A 19,724-nucleotide genomic window follows, 5' to 3' on the forward strand; every position below is an offset into this window, starting at 1 on the left:
ATGTTTCTTAATATATTACTTTTTGTTCACCCGATATATTGTCTGCTTGGTTTGTGCGCAGTCTCTTGATCAGTGATACTCATTGTGATCACTTTTGCATTCTTTTTAATGTGATATATGTCCATAATCAAGAGTATCTTTTATAACAATGTTAATTTTAATTATGCTATGATTATTACATAAGTAAAGAATTTTATTAATTTTCTCAAGAATCTTACATTGTTTGTTAAATAATTTCCAAATAAAAATGTAACCGAAAGAATAAGTTTGTTTCAAAAAGAGCATGCATGGCATCTTATCAAGTTAATATATAAATTATGTTATATATTTTTTTAATAATATATAAAATATAATAAAATGAAGTAAGGAAAGAAAATATATAATTTTATTATTTATATTTTTATACAATATTTTTATATTGTTTATCATAGAATTTTCTTTAATCCAATTTCGTTTGCGTCACAAATAGAAATATAATTATTAATTCTAAATTAAAAATTACTGTGATTATTGTATTGTGTACAGCTGATGTATTTACCATTTCTGTTTGAGAACCTTCATATGAAAACCTTGCTGTTGATGTTCCTCGTGCTCCCTCCTGTAGTCACAGTTCGCAGTTGCTCCAATGTCGTAGACCGGTGCTGTCTGTCGACATCGCTGTCGTGGAACGAATACCTATATAGTGTCAAGAAGATATTAGCGATACATTGCATTCAACGTTACGGTACTGTTATTACATTATAATAAAATTATCTATTATAACAGTAATTATTATCGACAGTGGAATTCGCTCGACGTATTGATGTAGAAATAACAGCTGACATATACGAATACCGAGCTATTTGCGCGCATATGCGAAAATAAAAATTATAAATTTCAACTCATTGAATTTTTCTTTCTTTCTTAGAACGTTTTATTTTGTTTTTGCTCGCAGTTTTAAAGTGTGATTAATCTTATTAACGTTATTACACGCTAAAATATCATATTGAAAATGAAAGAAACCTTCAAAATCTTTTATCAGGTAATTAAATCTTCTCTTATGCGAGCAACATAATTAGTTTTTTATCAGAAGAGCCGTGCTTAATTCATCGTTGCGTATAGGTACTTGCTTTCGCATATAAGCGAGCGAATTATTGTTAAGTAAAATGTGAATTATGTTTAAAATTTTACAAAACTGAGAAATTTATAGTTATTTATTACAACGTGTATATTAATTACAAGTCATTTATTACATTTTTCATCGCAAAAACTTGGCAAAAACCGATAGCTAAGGAAGATTCTGAACCTCTGGACTGATAGAAAACGAATCATGTCGATGTTCACAAACACAAACACGAACAGAAATAATAATCCATAGCAAAATCCATTTGTTGAAACATAATCAAGTACACGTGCACCTGATAGACCCCCAAAAATGTTTATTTCAAAAACAAAACTTTGAAAAAAAAAAATTATTCTACAATTTTGATTTTACTTTGACACGAGGAATTACTTTGTTCTCGCTTGTACTACAGAGAGAATCCTGTATATTACAATAAAAATTACACTATTGTAAGATATATTGTATTCTGTAGGAAAATTAAGCACAATAATAAATAATAAAATATTCTTTTGCGGCCTATATAAATTAATTGCAATAATAAATAAAGAAATATTTTAAAATTTGCGTAAATTCTGAGAATTACTTTTGACAGTATAACAAATAAAATTTCTTTTTTTAAAATTAGTTTTACAGTTTTAGGTTCACAGCCAACAATGGAAGATAAATTCCAATTCTCTATAGATCGTGGGGGTACTTTCACTGATATATACGCTAGATGCCCTGGAGGGAAAATCCGAGTTATGAAATTACTCTCGGTAGATCCTAGTAATTATAACGATGCGCCGACAGAAGGGATCCGTAGAATATTAGCAGAGGTATGTTAGAAATAATTAAATATTATGAAAAGATAAAATTTTACAATTTTTATATCATTTAGATCGTATTAACAAAAAATGTGTTATAATTTTTTTATCTACAACAATGAATTGCAGCCAGTAGTTGACAAGTATGTAATTTATAAAAGCGAAGCTAGTAAAACTGTAATATAAATAAATTGTATAAAAGTTGCGTGAAGAAATTTGTAAGCGAAAATATAAGATAAGATAATATTGAATTGTATTACACACAGAATAGCGTAATCCAATATTTTGTACAAAATATCTTATAAAATTCTTGAAATTATTTCTAACATATTTTATATATTATAAAATGTTTATTAATTTTAGGAAACTGACGTTAAAATGAATGGCACAATCGACACTTCAAATATAGAATGGATCAGAATGGGAACAACAGTCGCCACTAATGCGTTATTGGAAAGAAAGGGCGCGAAAATGGCGCTTTTAATAAATGAGGGTTTCATGGATCTTCTGTACATCGGTAATCAATCCCGGCCAAATATTTTCGATTTGGTTCGTATAGTTGAATTCAACAAATACTCATGTTCGAAGCGTATATCGCTTTACCGTGAAATATATAGCGAAGAAATTTATAAGCGTATTAAATTTATCATTCGAATCATCTTTTGCTAAATATTTACAGGAGATAGCGATGCCGCAGGTTTTGTACAAATATGTAATAGGAGTAAAATGCAGGGTAATTCCTGCTCTGCCGGGAAGTTGTCGTATGGAAAACCAGTCGTGGCGAAGGGTAAAAGGTTCCACCGGCGAGAATCTGTTCGTTATTCAAGCACTTGATGAGGCACAATTGAAGGAAGATTTAAAAACACTTCGTAATTTGGAAATAGATAGTCTCGCTGTCGTTCTGGCACATAGCTATACGTTAGTAAACGCATCTGTTTGAATAAAATTTTTTTAATTATTTTCTAGTACATTCTGTTTATAATTTGTTTTAATTTCAATCAGACACTTATTTTAATTCTGCTGTTATATTTTTACGATATAGTTATGCAGTTGACGAAATCAGAGTTGGCGAATTAGCGCGAGAAGCAGGTTTCTCACAAGTGTCTCTTTCACACGAGGTAATGCCAATGACAAGAATGGTTCCTAGAGGCTTTACAGCGTGTGCAGATGCTTATTTGACGCCACACATTAAAAATTATCTACAGGTAATGTTATCTTTATAATTGTACATATATATAATTTGGATTACTTTATAATTACTTATACAAAGTCATTTTCTCTCTCTCTCTCTCTCTCTCTCTCTCTCTCTCTCTCTAAAATAATAATTAAAAAATATATATTTAAGAGATACGAGTTTCTATTTCTAAACTATAATAAATAATTTTGTAGACTTTCTCTTCGGGATTTAAAGACAACTTGAAAGATGTGAACGTATTATTCATGCAGAGTGATGGCGGATTAACACCTATGAATTCGTAAGTCTATTTTTGGAAGTCATTTTTAAGGATTTTTCTTATTACTCTATAAAATTAAACAATATTTTGTTTTGTTGGCATATTAAAGTTTTAATGGATCACGTGCTATACTTTCTGGACCAGCTGGTGGCGTCGTTGGGTACGCGATGACGACTTATGGAAAGGAAACTGATCTACCAGTAATCGGATTCGATATGGGCGGCACATCTACTGATGTAAGTCGATACGGAGGAAGTTATGAGCACGTTTACGAGAGCACTACGGCAGGCGTCGCTATACAAGCTCCGCAGGTATCTCTCTTTTTTTAAAATAAATATTATTATAATGTTTAAAATACATATTAAAAATTGGGCCTTCCTAAAAAATATTACACTGCGTTTTCTCGTGAAGAGTGGTATTTTGCTGAAATAAAAAATTGGGTTGAAGTTGGATGTCAATACAGTTGCGGCGGGAGGTGGGTCAATGCTTTTCTTCAGGTCCGGTCTCTTCGAAGTCGGACCTGAGAGCGCGGGGGCCCATCCAGGACCGGCGTGTTACAAAAAAGGCGGTCCACTGACCGTAACGGACGCCAATCTCGCACTGGGTCGCTTACTGCCCGAATATTTCCCCCAAATTTTTGGGCCTGAGGAAAACGAGCCGCTCGACGTATCTCGTACGTTGAGTATGTTCACAAAACTTACCTACGAGGTAATCTCCTTTACACATTACACAAAAATATATCTTTTAAAAAATATATCTACATTTTAAATCTTATACTTCGTGAAAGAATGAACTTTTCTAAACTTGAGAAAAGATTTATTGTATTACTTTGAACATACAAAATAACCGTATATGTTACAGATCAATGAATTTTTAAAGAAGGATGAAGCAATGTCGATCGATGAAGTGGCAATGGGGTTTATCAGAGTCGCGAATGAGACCATGTGCCGACCGATTCGCGCTCTGACTCAGGTACAGTTAAATCGAGCTTATTTTTTAGTCGACGTTCGTTTCTAGCTTTTGCTGTAACGCAAACTGCATTATTATTAACACGATAACGCACTGTGATTGATCAGTTTTCTTCTTGAGACAGGCAAAGGGCTACGATACTTCGCGTCACGTCCTGGCATGTTTCGGCGGTGCCGGAGGACAACATGCCTGTGCAATCGCTCGATCGTTGGGCATAAGTACGGTTTTTGTCCATAAGTATGCCGGCATTTTGTCAGCTTATGGAATGGCATTGGCAGATGTTGTTGAAGAGGCACAAGAACCAAGCGCCGAAACTTACAATCGCGGTGATTTATGATAACAGAGAATTCTCTTTCTTTCTCATTAATTATCTCTTGCGCGTTCCTTCATATTGATATTCTTTCCGCATTTCTACAGAAAACTTCGCCCGCCTGGATGATCGTTTGGACGCGGTGGAAACCAAAGTCAGAGGTAGACTTCGCGCACAAGGATTTGCTGATTCTCAAATAAAGACGGAACCATTTCTACACTTACGTTATGACGGCACTGATTGCGCTTTAATGTGCACCCCTGCAAAAGAAAATTTAACGAGCACCACAACTAGACACGGAGATTTTCTCACTACTTTTCTAGATAGGTATAAGCGTTTGATTGGAAAGCAGTTCTCTTTTTAATTACTTAAATTAACAAACTTTTTTAAAATTATAATTAGGTATAAGACAGAATTTGGCTTTACGATACCAGACCGCAAGATTTTAGTCGATGATGTGAGAGTTCGAGGAAGTGGAAAAACTGAAATTCCTGAGGATCCTACATTACCTTTTTCACAAGCTTCGCCAAAAGCTGAAAAAGTTAGATAAAAATAATGCAGATAATATGTTAAATAGTTATTGAACTATTTTTTGCATCCAAATCAAATTTAATTTTTGAAACTTAATATTGAACTTTATTATCAATCAAAGATAGTTCAGAAATCTTGAAAATATGAATTTTCTAGACCACTATGGTGTACTTCGAAGGTGGCTATCAGGAAACAGAAGTCTATCAGTTACCTTTGTTATCTCCTGGAGATATTTTACGTGGTCCCGCCATTATTATGGATAGTTTGAGCACATTATTAGTGGAACCAGACTGTACTGCGGAAATCACTTGTCGCGGTGATGTGAAAATCACGATTGGGCAAGGTCGACGAATGAAAGTCACCACTGATCTCGATAGTATTCAGCTTAGTATCTTTTCGCATCGTTTTATGAGCATTGCTGAACAAATGGGTCGGTACGTACGTCAGTAAATAATTTTAACGTTTTAAATACAATTATTTTTACAGTGCTTTTAAAGATGATAATATATACATTTTCAACTTTTGGCAGGGTACTTCAACGAACTTCGATCTCCACTAACATTAAAGAGCGATTGGACTTTTCGTGCGCAATTTTTGGCCCTGACGGCGGTCTTGTTTCAAATGCACCTCATATCCCGGTGCATCTGGGTGCGATGCAAGAAACCGTGCAATACCAGATGAAATCATTTAATGGAAAGTTCACACCGGGAGACGTCATTCTCGCTAATCATCCATTAGCAGGCGGTTCCCATCTTCCAGATTTGACAGTCATCACGCCAGTATTTTACAGGTTTGTGCATTCCCCGCGTTCTATATGAAAACAAATTTTAATGGACAGAAACGTTACACGAGAGAGAATCTTATTATAGACACGATGCTTTAACGAAAGGAGAAACATTGCTAATGTTTTGAAGCTAAATATTTTAATTTTCTCTCTTATTTATTACACAATTAGTAAGTATTTTGACAAAAATTTTATATGTATTATAGAGATGTGCCTGCACCGGTATTCTTCGTGGCCAGTCGTGGTCATCATGCTGATATCGGTGGTATCACGCCGGGCTCTATGCCACCTCATTCAACGAGCCTGAGTCAAGTACGAGAGAACGTAGTTCCGTTTTGGATTTTAAAAGAATTGTGTACGTAAAAGTTGTATTTTTTTTTATAGGAAGGCGCCGTCTTTAAAAGTTTTCTGCTAGTACATAAGGGAGTATTCAGAGAAAAAGAACTAACGGATGCTTTGATGGCCCCAGGCAAAATACCGGGAAGTTCGGGGACCAGAAATCTCTCGAACAACATCAGTGACCTCAAAGCTCAGATCGCAGCGAATCAAAAAGTAATTTTTGATCATTTATTTAAATTCAATCAAATTTACATATAAGTTAAATATGCATAAAATATGATTACTTTTCTGTAAGGGTTTTCAACTGGTAAACGAACTAATTGATATATACAGTCTCGAGGTAGTTCAAGCATATATGGATTATATTCAACGCAATGCCGAAGTTGCCGTTCGAGAAATGTTAAGATCGATAGGTACGAGAATTAAAATGCGAAGAGGAAAAGAAACCGAAATCGATGCCGTTGATTACCTTGATAACGGTAGTCCCATCAAGTTACATGTAAATCTCGATATCAACAAGGGTGAAGCGGTTTTCGATTTTAGGTATATGCTTTTAATTGATATTTGCTAGTATTTATGATAATCGTAATTTTGCTATTTAATTTTATCAAAAACTGGTCTTATCTATTATTGCTATACATTTCTCAACACAATATATAACATTTCTTTGTTCTCTAAATAATAATCTTTAAAAAATACGATATAATATTTTGCTACTTTTCTCATTGCTTTTTGAAAAATTCTATGCTATAATAATTGTATATGACATATTATAAATTGTAGTAATTTACAAGATATTTGAAGACAAAATCTAAATTTGCAGTGGAACAGGTTGTGAAGTATGGGGTAACTGCAACGCGCCGCGTGCCATAACTTTGTCTGCGGTAATTTATTGTTTGAGATGTATGGTGGGCCGTGACATACCATTAAATCAGGTACTGTCCTCTTGGATTTTCTTAGGGAAATCTAACAGTAGAATTTATCTCATTCCATTTCTGTAGGGTTGTTTGAAGCCTGTGAAAATAATTATCCCCGAGGGATCGTTACTCGATCCCTCGGATGATGCGGCGGTGGTGGGTGGCAACGTCTTGACATCTCAGCGTATTGTTGACGTAATCTTAGCAGCTTTCGAAATTTGCGCGGCGTCACAGGGTTGTATGAACAACGTAACTCTCGGCACTGAGGAATGGGGTTACTATGAGACAGTTGCCGGTGGCAGTGGAGCAGTAAGAAGAAGAAACTATAAATCTCAGATATATATTCGAGTCTTGAAATGAGTTTTAATTAATCAGTTATTTAAATAATTAAAATAAGATGCTAATATACGGCCCTCTGATTGGCTGATGACGCCTTAAGACTATCTTGGATATTATAAGACCCGACTATGAATACCGGCCTTAAAGAATTATATATGAAATAAAAATAGAAAAAAAAAAAAACTGAAGAATATAATAAAATTAAAAAACTTCGGTAAACTTGGTAATTTTTTTCAACAAAAATTGGCAACTTCTTTATTATTAACAATTTTTATTAATTCTATTATATTCTTCAGTCTTTTCTACCCTTATTTCATATATAATTCGTTAAGATTTGGTTGATCAGTTCTGGAGTTGTAGAAATTGTTGTAAATTTGGCACAAAAATACATACATACATACACACATACCGACATTTTTTTTAATGCAATATTTTGACGTTTTAGAACACTCTGAACATATTGACTCAAAAAACAATCTTTTCTCTCTTTGGTTTCTTCAACCCCTATTTTATATATAATTTTTTTAAATTTGGCCGATTAGAGCCAACTTTATACGCGATCAAAGGTTCATATACGAATTTACGAAAACAAAGCTTCCTCTATGAGGAAGCAAAAACGAGCTATTTAAAATAATTAATTGAGAAAAAAGATTTTTTTAAATTTTATATTGAATTAAAAAATATATAGAAATAATAATTATTATTTTTCTGTACCACATAAAAGTTAATGTATATAAAATAAAAAAAGATATAACATCTTCTGTCTTATTTTAGCTTGGCGGTATAATATATGGTATATAGATATTTCTTTAGCAAACATATTTGCGTTCCTCAGGGACCGACATGGCACGGCAGAAGTGCCGTTCACACGCACATGACCAACACGAGAATCACAGATCCAGAAATACTCGAGCTTCGCTATCCAATTATACTTAACCGCTTCTCTATTCGACCTGGAAGTGGTGGTAATGGAGCTTATATCGGTGGCGACGGTGCTGTGCGTGAAATGATATTTAGGTAATTAAACTTTGTTAAATCCCAAATTTCTATACATACTATGAACTATATAGCTATTTGTATAAATTTTTCTTTAATTAAAAAATTATGTTATAAATAAAAAACAACTGTATGTGCAAAAAATATTTCTACTTAAAAGTCTTTTTAAATATTTGTTCGCAGAGCTCCGATGACCTTATCTGTATTAACCGAGCGGAGAGTATATCATCCACCTGGATATAATGATGGTGAGGATGGAGCATGTGGCTTAAATATTTTGGTGCGGGCTGATGGCAGGCGGATCAATTTAGGCCCGAAGGCTGCCGTTCCAGTTTATGCGGGGGTAAGCAATTTTAAATAATATCTTTGGCAAAAACAATATATCTCACAGACTTTATTAAAAAAGCAATATGTTCCAAAGTATTATAACAAATTATAACAATTCATTATTTTACCATAATATAACATTAATTAAATTTATGCACCCTACAGTTTAAATTATATCAATTATAATATATATTGAAAGAAATGTAAATTTTATAATTAAATAAAAGAGGTAATAAATCAAAATCTTATCAAATTTGATCTTAATACAAACTATAGATGCTTTACATAAAAATAAAACAATACTTAATTTTCGTAGAAAATAATTTGTATCAATTAATAAATAATGAATTGATACATATGTTTCTTCTGGAGAAAAAAAATAAAATTTAACAAATGCGCAATTAAATTTAAAGGATAGCAGAGTGGCAAAGAAATAGTTTTTATAGTTTATGTTAGCTCGTAAAACTGTATCCCGGTAAAATAAGATCTGTTGTGTGCCACACTATGTTTATAGTGTGCGCGCAGCAAGAGGTAAAATAATTTCTTTTGCAGCGAATGTATGAGTATTATTAGATAATAGGAAAAGGTCGCATGTGGACATATAAAATTCTTAAAAATGGAAAAATTTCGATGTATCATTTTTTATCAAAACGAATGCATGAAGAAACTTTTTTCAAAACTATGCAATTCTATAAGTCCGATGTAATCTGAGAGATTTATAGTGTTATATTTCAAATTTAATATTATAGTTAAAAATTAAAAAAAAATATTTAGAAATAGATATGTCAAACAGAAAGACAGTACATTTTTAAACATTTTATAAAAATTTAATAATATTTTATGTTTAACATAATATTTAACATTTTACGCGTGCTTTTTTACATATGTATATCTTATCTAAAAAAAGGCATGTTAAATCGATACTCGCATCTCTCGTGTTATAAATTATAAGTTATAAATACTCATAAAATGCTATAAATGCTCTTTTAGCTAAATCTTCTCTTGCTCAAAAAGTTTTTATGTCTATTTTCTCAAGCAAAATAAAAAAACTTAAGACAGGTCAAGTAAAGATAAAAAATAATAAAAAGAAAAAGCGATAGAAATTACACGAAACTATACTGTGCATATCAACTAACACCGAGTTTTGCAAAATTTCTTTTCGCAATTATCGGAGTGTGAGATTTTACGGCGGATGTGTATCCATGCACGTTTCCGAATATTTCAGTATAGCAGTTAGTGCCAAGAGCATAACGATTACCATATACAGGTGTATACCGGGCTATATATACCGGGATTTGCTAACTCTTTTGCCTTTCATTAGTGTATTATACTTGTCTTTGCAATTTACTCCTCGGTCTTTTTATTTAATCTGCCCTGCAATAAATTAAATAATTATCAAGAAAATTTTTACTTTTCGTTGTACTAAACAATATTTACATAGAAATTCTTTTAATAATTATCCTACCTTTAAAATGATAAATCCGTTTTATAATCAAGTAGTAAATATAAACATAATTTATTGTTCACATACATATCTAATAATTTTTTAAGACTCTTTATATATGTAAATGTGACTGACGTTTTTTGCTTTTTTTGTGATTTGTGCTATAAATCTCGATTAATATGCGATTTGATTTTATGCCAAGGGTAAATGCAATTTTCCAAAAATTTTGATGACGTTATTTTGCGGCACGGTATTGCTTCAGAGTTTCGATGGAATAGTTTGCAGTGGTTTGGTCAAAAGTTGCACTGTGTACATAGCCGCGCCCACATGCAAAAACTCGTAGCAGCGTAACGTGACTGCTTCTCGGTCCTGGTTATCTCTTCCCGCTGCATTTAATAATTATAAACTCGTAATTTAATAATAATAAATTCAACAGTCGTCGGTTGTCTGAAATATTATATGTATATGTCTTTGTACCCGTCAAACCATATTAAATATTAAAACGCGCGCGGTAAACAATTATGACGGAGTATATCTTTATATTTGTAATAGCATTTAATATGTATAATAGAAGTAATACAAATTATAAAATAGACAGCAGCAATTATTATATTTATACATTTTATGTAACACACACATTTTATGTAACACACTCGTTTTATCTCAAATATATATAATGGAATTATATAATTATAAAATGTGCCAATTTAAAGAAAATTAGGTACTTAAAAATTGTAATTAATTAAAAGAAGAACGTAATCTTTTAAGACATAAATTGCCTCTTAGCTTATTTTGGTATTACCAATATGATGATATTTTCATTTTAATAACATGCAATTATTGTTATTACGAAAGTTTAGCTAACAATTTCTCATCAAGTTTCGATTTCTTCACAGGATAAGTTCATTATGGAAACTCCAGGTGGTGGTGGTTATGGTTCCGTTTACGAAGAGAAGCAAGAGATTAAGAGATCTTCAATCTGTTCGAAAACTTATGATTCTCAACATTTAAAAACAAGATTTGCATCAAAATACAAAGATTCAAAATCTAACAGCAGTCTGCATAGTTTTACAGAACGCGGAAGTGTATTTGAGTACCGTATGGCCCAGGAATCGGTTTAATAAAACTCACAATTATTGTCATAAACGCGACGAATTTTAATATAGAAAACGTATCTCGGAAAAAACGAATAAGTTGAAATAGTAAATTTACGCTTCAATGCATACATTTTTATTAGTAACACTATCTGTTTTAAATCAAATCATATTTGTTCAAAATTATATCTTGTTTTTAGTTAGATCATTGCAAAATTGTTAAGAAATGTTATTTACTGTTATATTTTATTGTGTTAATAATATTTATATTAATATGCGTTTATAAGTATATCACATATTGTTATGTGTTATTGTATTAAGCATTATATACCTACATATATATACATTTTAATAAAGATGTTGCCAAATTCTAATTTTGTATATCACTATATTTATATTTCTAATTTTGTTAGTACTTCTCGTGCAATCCCGGCTTCTATTTTAGTTTTTGCCATTCAATTGGTACCATCGTACCATCACTTCCAAGTCGATTGATTCGCATTCTCGAGAAATCGTCAATTCCTAGAGAAATCGAATTTCTCTTTGCTATGGTTAATTTCCTCAATTTGCCAATCCGTTCGATTTGCAGGTGCAAGATGGCTGCCGTTTCATTTCCGGCAAGAGTAATTATTGACCGAAATGTCACTATGCTGACCTACATAGCAGTGGAATTATGATTGCATTTCCATAAAACGTTGTCCAAGATATTCTAACACGTTGCAATGTTAACGAAAGATTTTCCTTTCGTAAGTTTTCATGTAAAATATGATAATAGAAATATGCGAAATATCTGAAATACGTTTTTTATTATTCTTGTAAAATTATTTATATGTTTTAGGGGTAAATAAATATAAATATTAAGTTTCATCAAACAAAAATATATTACAATTAAATATAGAGAAATGTCGTCTTTAGTCAGACTGGGGATCTTGAGAGCCTACAAATATATTAAAATATATTTCATGAAATATTTCATGAACATATTTGTAATTATACTATGTTTTATTATATTTTATTAATTGTAAATGCTTCACAACGATACGCACGGCACAGCACAATACACAATTAATGTGTATGCAATACATTTTTAAAACATTCGTTGCTGTCAAAACTTTTCAATTTTTAAGAAAAAAAATTAATAAAAGTAAAACAATATAAATTAATTTTAGTTTTTGCAAAAAATTAAATTACTTTTATATAAAATAAGTATAGAGGAAACTTATATCTAACCATACAAATTTTTAACTGTTTTATAAGCTCAAGTTTTTTATTACCTTCTATTTTCAAAATTGTAAAATAAAAAACAGCATCAAAGCTCAAATACCGGTATTTAAGTGACTTGTATAAAGCTTCACCTGCAATTTAAACAACATGAATGAGCTTCTGATGTCATTGATACGTACGTAACGAGGAAAATCTCGCTTTTTCAGAGATAGTGAATTTTCTTTGAACGTTTGCGAAAATTGTTGCTGCTGTTGCTGCTCTGGGAGAACAGCTACAGCTGATGAATGCTTTGAAATTCCAACTCGAGAGTCAATCCCCATTTTATTGATGCTGTAGAGAAACTTTATTCCTGTGTCACCTTTTGCACATGTTTTTTATTTTGCTTTTCTTTCATATGCACAGAGAGAATTTTTTCTTAAATTTATAATTAAGAATAAAAGGAGCTTTTAATTTTATAGTTTTATTTTTAGAGAATTGTATCACGCGCGGCGCATCTTTATTCTATGCAAAATACAGAATTTTATCGCATTATTATTTGTGCAATATACATTCATGCAAATTATCTTATTAAGAAATAAAGATAAGAATTTAAGATTAAGAAATTGGAGCGTTAATTTATAATAATTTTTATGAATAATATAATAGAGATTATATTTATGCGTTAATCAATTTTTCAGTTAAATTTATATATATATCATTAGTAAGATTTTATGAGTAGACATACTTATGTTCTTAATTTAAGCGTAAATATATCGAGAGAGTAGAACCGTAAACTGTGTCGTAATTAAATCCACATAATTTAAACATTTCTAATGTATTATAGAACTATAACTATATAGAAGATATACGAAAAATGTTGCAAAATTGATAAATAAGGAAACATAATTTATGCACTTAAACCTTTGATTCAGTTGTATTTTAGTTGGATGATATTTCTCGCAATATACTTGCATCTCAAATTTTACTTAATGGCGAGGAAATAATGGCGAATAAAACTGAAAGAACGCGTTCTTCGATGAAAGTATCCTTTTCACGATGATATATATCATACTGGTTCAGGGGGGGGGGAGGGGGAGCGATTACTCCCGCCACCAAATAAAAGCGAGCCAGAACGCAGAAGATAGTGTCGCTCGTAAAAAAAAAGGGCAAGACCTGTATCCGCGACGAGAGTCACTATCGATCGACATTTCGCTACGGGATGAAAATCGAAGTAGATACTTCGAGGAGAGACAAACGTGCGCGGTACACAAAAATTTCTGAATAAGTTTTACGGTGCATGAGGTTCTTACGAAGATCGCGCTACCGGAAATCGGCACTATTCTCGAGAGGAGTCTCATCTCATCAAGATTTCGCAATTTGAAACTCTTACAGCACATCGCGTTCTTTATGGGAACAAGAGTTTCTTCTTGACTTCAGTTCCTTGCCAGTGGATTAGGATAATGTTTTCTTCTCCACTCTGTGCTGTTCGGCGATCGTATAAAGCTATAATACTGGATGCGCGGTATTATTGGAACGCGATTCCTATATATATATTTTGCAGTTTTATCACTCTAACAGAAATTACGATGCGTGAAGTTTAATGATCTAAATATGGCCATAATAAAAAGATGAATAATGTCTATGTTGAAAAAATATGCATTGTTTAAAATATTTAAAAATTGCAAAAAGTATCCAAATTTCATAAACGCGAATAGCTTAGTGTAGGTACAAAGTTAATTTTAAGAGTTTGAGAATTTGTGAATGTATATCAATGTTCCTAGAATAAAAAAATAATAATTCTGTTTTAATTGTTATAGAAATTGCTGCAAATTCAATATATTCCAAAATTGTAACTATAATTTATTCGATTTGCAAAAAGAGACGCATAATTTCATAACCGTACATAATATAAATGTCAAAATTTTAGGAATTGTATTTACACTTATATACAATTTAATTTTTGTGGATATTTTGCGATGTGTCTAATTACGCTACAACGTAGCCGGACATAAAATATCGAAAAGTTTCGTCACGTAGAGCGTAATGTGGAGGCGTCGCAACTATATACAACTCATCAGAGCGCATTGAGCAGAACATGACATGAGATACAGAGCGGAAGTGTTTTCTCTGTTTAAAACAGTCCTGACGGTTGAACATCACGTTTTGGACATTCAGAAAATTACATGCGCGTACGCAGTTTGATATATATGAATTACACGATGAAAGCGTGAAAAAGCATATGAAAAGGTAATACATCTAACAAAAAGATGGCATTAAAAAATGCGGCGATACTTGCATAAAGGATCATCGGCGATAAATCAGCGCATTCGCGATTCCCAGCAAGTACACAAGCAGAAATTTATCCAGTGTTTTGTGTTATGATCAACTCACAGTAACCGTAATTATTAATTCAATGATTAATAGAGAGTATGAAAATTATTTACAATGCAATTTAAATGTCGCTTTAATACAGTCATGCACTTTTAATATCCATCAATTTCATTTTAAATTTTTTGTGCACAAGCAATTTTTTTAATTCGTGGAATTAGACAAATTTAATGGAATTAGATATAAATTTTCAGTAACTGAACTTTTAGATCAGTTTAGCCTATGTTCAGAAAAAATTCGGTTCAAATTTGCCAAGGAGAATCCATCTAAAATTGAAACCGGAACTTCTGTGATATCCTGTATGCACGCTGCATACAAAGGGTATAGCACATCGAAGGGCGACGTTGCTTCATGAATACGGTTGTAGTCACGCGAGGCGTTCTTGTAGAAGTTATGCGAGGAATATACGCACCGACGATAGCTGTCCCGGTTCCATCTCCGGCATAAATCACCGGCAACAGCTCACACAAAAACGCGGAAGAACCATGTGTAGTCGTTTTGCCGCCTTCGCATTCGATTTTCGTGACTCAGCTCTATCCTCTTTTGCGTAACGGTGTTGTCTCCAACAACAGTGATAATGCGTTGAAAGTGCTTCTAAGGCTCTGTTGTCGTTAAACATATTATTCGCATCTCGTACACACTTGCAGAGTCATTCTTATCCCTGATTTTTAAATATATAGAGATAAATCGTCTTTATCTTTTTTTTCTCTTTTTCTCTCTCTTTTTTCATCGTGCTATTTTTAATGAGTCTACATTAGTGTTAAAGTACAATCATAATTACGACAGTGGACAATAATTCCAAAATACTCTTATAACATACGTATATATACATTTAAGTTATAGATATACTAATCTATTAAAATGTATCTTGTGTTATTTTATTTTATGAATTTTATATTTCTCAATGCATTTTTAGCTTACTTTAAATAAAAACTCGATTTTACGTTCAATTTTAACTAAAGTATACAATTTTAAAAAATACATACTAGTCTCTACTCGTATCATTATTCATGCTATTAGTGAAAATTATGCGTAGCTGACGTCTACACAAAAATTGGCGTAGCAAGACTTGCGGAAACTAGGGCAGTGTTATGAATGTTACTTTAATATGCGTCAGGATAAATGTAACAACGATACACAAAAATCGACCAGGAAGCACAGCTCGCAAAAGCATTGTTGTGCGGATGACTTCCACACGGTCCGCTTTTTTCTTCGTTTTGCTCCTTTTTTCTTCATTTTCCGGCTATTCGACAAAGTGTCTCCGGTATAGCTTTATTTTTGCGAGGTTTTGCAGTTTTTCGATCTGCTTCACTTTCAACTAATTACATCGCAAGTCCGTTTTCACAAAAAAGCAAAATTTATAGAGGATGCAGGAAAATATAACGACACACTCATTGTCAGTGGAACAGAAGTATTTGGAAAATATGCTGATATTTTTTATACTTCTTTACAATCTCAGTTAATCTTCGCTATTGCTGCACAAACACTAAATGTGTATGGGCTCTCTTTTTAAACAAGTCTACAATTAATTAAAAAATAAAAAATAATTTTATCGATTTCTATATTACGATATAAATATCTATATTGTACGATATATATCTATGAAAGAAATTAGTTGAAGGCAGTATCATATATAAAATGATTTCCATATATGTGAAGGATGGAAACAATTGAGAGATGTGTGATCTTCATTTGAATCTCTGCTATTGAAAGTTAATGTGCAATCGTTATTATTATAAGGAGGTTAAAGTTTTAATACGTGTTGTACAAGTGGATTTATAAATTTCCGAGAACGTCTTCCAACATGAAATTTCCTTGGACATTAATGAAAAATCTGAAGTTACCTAGGTGGAATTTTGTACAAAATGATTGTGGACAGAGCTGGCAATTCACTTTAAGAAAATTAGTGTTTAATTTGTCGGGATACAACAAATACGGGCTCTACACACACGACATTATCTATTATGACGATCCCGTCGTACGCGAAGCACTGCGTCGAATACCAGAAGAGGTAATGGATGCCAGAAATTTCAGGTATAATGAATTTAATGTAAATCCCAATAATAATCCACTAATAAAAGCAAAAGTTATCAATATTTATAGATAACTAGATAAAATAAAGAAAATATACAAATAACGTAATGAGCATATTTTTATACGTGTTATAAATATACACAAGAAAAAAATAGAAAAAAGAAAAGTTCTCTAATTTTCTCTAATATTTAATAAAGTAACTACATTGCAATCAGATATGATTTTGCCTTAATAAATGAGATTTAATTGAAAAGACTCTGTCAACTTTAAATTAATATTTGTGTTTTCAAGTTAACTGATATAAAAGATTTGCTGAGCACAGCATGGTGTTTCGCAGTTACACATAGATTCTTTATAATTTATAATGCATATGCATGTAATTATGTGCCGGTCGGACGGGAGTGACGTCGGACGCAGCGCATCGCATTACGCTTCAAAGAACTTAAAACGCCTCTTTCATTAAGTGCTAAATTCGCTTAACGAGGTTTCTTAATTTGAGACTCGGTTAGCATTCGCGATAGCGTTCTACGAGCAACTTACGCGATGGGGTCGCCCTACTTCTGGCATTCGCGTTTTTCTATAGCCGGTCTCGGAAATTTTCACCGTCTGCAAATTAACGCGAGAGATTCCTGTACTCGTTTTTACGTTTACAAACCCCGAGAATATTCTGCGACTACGCATCAGTTGATTTTCCCGTTATGCCACTCAGGCGCTTCTCGAACGAAGGCACGTAACAGTTTTGCATGCTTTGCAGGCACATACGCGCTATACAACTGAGTTTCCTGAAGATATATCTACCCAGGGAGAAATGGGTCACGTACGAGCAGGATATAGAGTATCGATACCTCGGTCCGTATATGGAGGAGATCAAAACTGAGCAAGCTGAGATAAACGAATTTGATTACCACAATTACAGAGATAGTGATTGACCAACTGGTGAAGTAAAATAAGGGATGGTTTCTATAATCCTCTCGATATATACATATATTATTGAATTAAATGTTAAAATGCTGTTATAAGTCAATTTCATGTGAAGGAAATCTGTTAATAATAATTAAGTAAAAAAAATGTAATATTCTATATTATTAAAAAGTTCTAAAGAATAAAAATATCTTTAAAAAAGCCATTATTTAAATAATATGTTGATGTATAGATGCAAGTTTCCCAAATAATATTAGAAATAAAATATCCTATTAATTAAACATATATGTTTAAGAGATTAACGTATAGATTAAAATGTTTTATTTTACTAGTATGCCAAAATTTATTCTTATATTTCTTCCTTTCATTTGCGGTGGTTAGCAGTTGAAAGTGTTGTTTCAACCTGCAAGTATAGTGTTAGTTGTTAGAAGTGAAACTTCGAGATTCACGAACTAAACATCAGATGTGAGAGGTCAACCGGTTGACTGATTCTCAAACACCGAGCGTTAACTATTCTGTGATAGCTTGTTTACGTTGCGGTGTATTTTATCTCACGGTTTGTAGAAAAATAGAACTCTGTCAGTGAATATCAATGTGATACAAGTCTAATCATTTATTGCATGTATCGTACTTAAAAGTTAAATAAACTAAATTTTTTACTTTTATATATTTTTAAATCAGTGTTTAAATGCAATTAATATAAATAATAATGTTTATATATGCAATATGCAATAAATTTTATCTAATATTATACATTACGTAATTATAATAAATAAGTACCATTTTGCCTTTAATTGGTTCAGATTCTACAATCGTAAATTTAGAATAAGAATTGTTATCGCAATAGTTGAAAGCGAAATAGATGTTTTTTCAATGAAAATAGCTATAACATTGAGAGTCCTTTAATTTGATCGATGTCGAAAACATATCTGAATGCAATATGCAATTTATAGCCCGACAAATTTATAGCGCATCACATTTCCTCCATTTGCATGCGCATGTTACATCGAGAAACGCATAATTCACGGATTTGTTTACGCGAAATTTACGACGAATGGAAAGAAAAACCTAACTTCGCTTTGCATAGCATAATAAATCGACGTATATCGTCATTGCATTGATTTCCGCACTTTTGGACTTCCCGTTTTTGCAAATCAGAAAATTGTTGTTTCACATAAAGCAGTAAATGATGTACTTTCATTCTGATAAACTCATTTCCGATAAAGTTTTAATTATTTATATTGTTCATTTCTAGCACATATACATATTTCTTATTTTCGTTATATTTTATTCGTTATATTTTATTGTCTTACATCTTTCTTATACATGTACATTAAAATCTTTTATTTTAATTTTAATGACATCTTTTTCTAATCAGTTTGAAATACGCTCTAGATATTGTCTTTATACTCTTTTATAGATTTTGCGGTTTTTATTAATTATTTACATCACCGATATAATTTTTGGTTAATAATATAGGTTCTTTGAGGACTTTGCTCAGAATATATAAATAAGTCTACCTTACCCGTTCGATCTCTCTTTCACAGGAAATATCTTCTCTAGGCATGTCGATCTTCTCGCAGCGAACTTTTCTTATTTCTGTTCGACAAAAGTTTCGCAATTTTCCATAATTTTTTTTTCTTACAAGGGGGCGAAGACATCCTGATATCCGAGTCCATTTAACGTTCGATCGGGTGTTGGCGAATTACTGTTCCAACGCGGCAGCGCGAGCGTCTAGGTCTGCGCTTAGGGTTTTCCGTGAGGAAAGA

General features: G+C 32.1%; 2 protein-coding genes across 5 annotated transcripts; both read left to right on the top strand.

Moving 5' to 3' along the window:
- Nucleotides 1-540: 540 nt before the first annotated feature.
- On the top strand, nucleotides 541-11,783 carry LOC143903757 (5-oxoprolinase). Of its 4 annotated transcripts, none has more exons than XM_077417639.1 (22): nucleotides 541-724; nucleotides 1,736-1,917; nucleotides 2,269-2,454; nucleotides 2,585-2,823; nucleotides 2,948-3,110; nucleotides 3,295-3,380; nucleotides 3,469-3,670; nucleotides 3,807-4,067; nucleotides 4,221-4,331; nucleotides 4,453-4,654; nucleotides 4,746-4,965; nucleotides 5,041-5,179; nucleotides 5,326-5,603; nucleotides 5,699-5,959; nucleotides 6,160-6,265; nucleotides 6,338-6,505; nucleotides 6,588-6,835; nucleotides 7,116-7,227; nucleotides 7,294-7,518; nucleotides 8,384-8,565; nucleotides 8,728-8,887; nucleotides 11,212-11,783. In XM_077417639.1, exons 1-22 carry the CDS (start codon nucleotides 562-564, stop codon nucleotides 11,434-11,436), a joined length of 4,119 nt encoding a protein of 1,372 aa, XP_077273765.1. In that variant the 5' UTR covers nucleotides 541-561; the 3' UTR covers nucleotides 11,437-11,783. The 4 variants fall into 4 exon arrangements, with proteins under 4 accessions (XP_077273765.1, XP_077273766.1, XP_077273768.1 ...); XM_077417640.1 differs by having other exon boundaries at nucleotides 610-724; nucleotides 1,728-1,917; XM_077417642.1 differs by lacking the exon at nucleotides 541-724 and adding an exon at nucleotides 761-1,021 and having other exon boundaries at nucleotides 1,728-1,917.
- A 4,948-nt stretch (nucleotides 11,784-16,731) lies between these two features.
- Nucleotides 16,732-18,064, top strand: LOC143904230 (cytochrome b-c1 complex subunit 7). The gene is made up of 2 exons (XM_077418677.1): nucleotides 16,732-17,034; nucleotides 17,789-18,064. The coding sequence occupies exons 1-2, from the start codon at nucleotides 16,805-16,807 to the stop codon at nucleotides 17,961-17,963; spliced, it is 405 nt and encodes a 134-aa protein (XP_077274803.1). The 5' UTR covers nucleotides 16,732-16,804; the 3' UTR covers nucleotides 17,964-18,064.
- Nucleotides 18,065-19,724: the final 1,660 nt, after the last annotated feature.

The sequence above is a fragment of the Temnothorax americanus genome, unplaced genomic scaffold (assembly GCF_048541705.1).
Source record: "Temnothorax americanus isolate GAGA-0224 unplaced genomic scaffold, ASM4854170v1 Scaffold5, whole genome shotgun sequence".
Lineage (NCBI taxonomy): Eukaryota > Metazoa > Arthropoda > Insecta > Hymenoptera > Formicidae > Temnothorax > Temnothorax americanus.

What these genes read in the sequence shown, in the direction of transcription:
- LOC143904230 (XM_077418677.1), top strand. Translation starts at nt 16,805, where the DNA reads ATGAAATTTCCTTGGACATTAATGAAAAATCTGAAGTTACCTAGGTGG. An exon ending in ATGGATGCCAGAAATTTCAG is followed by an intron (nt 17,035 to 17,788) that starts GTATAATGAATT and finishes CATGCTTTGCAG; the next exon opens with GCACATACGCGCTATACAAC.
- LOC143903757 (XM_077417639.1), top strand. Translation starts at nt 562, where the DNA reads ATGAAAACCTTGCTGTTGATGTTCCTCGTGCTCCCTCCTGTAGTCACA. An exon ending in GTTCTGGCACATAGCTATAC is followed by an intron (nt 2,824 to 2,947) that starts GTTAGTAAACGC and finishes TTTACGATATAG; the next exon opens with TTATGCAGTTGACGAAATCA. An exon ending in AGATCGCAGCGAATCAAAAA is followed by an intron (nt 6,506 to 6,587) that starts GTAATTTTTGAT and finishes CTTTTCTGTAAG; the next exon opens with GGTTTTCAACTGGTAAACGA.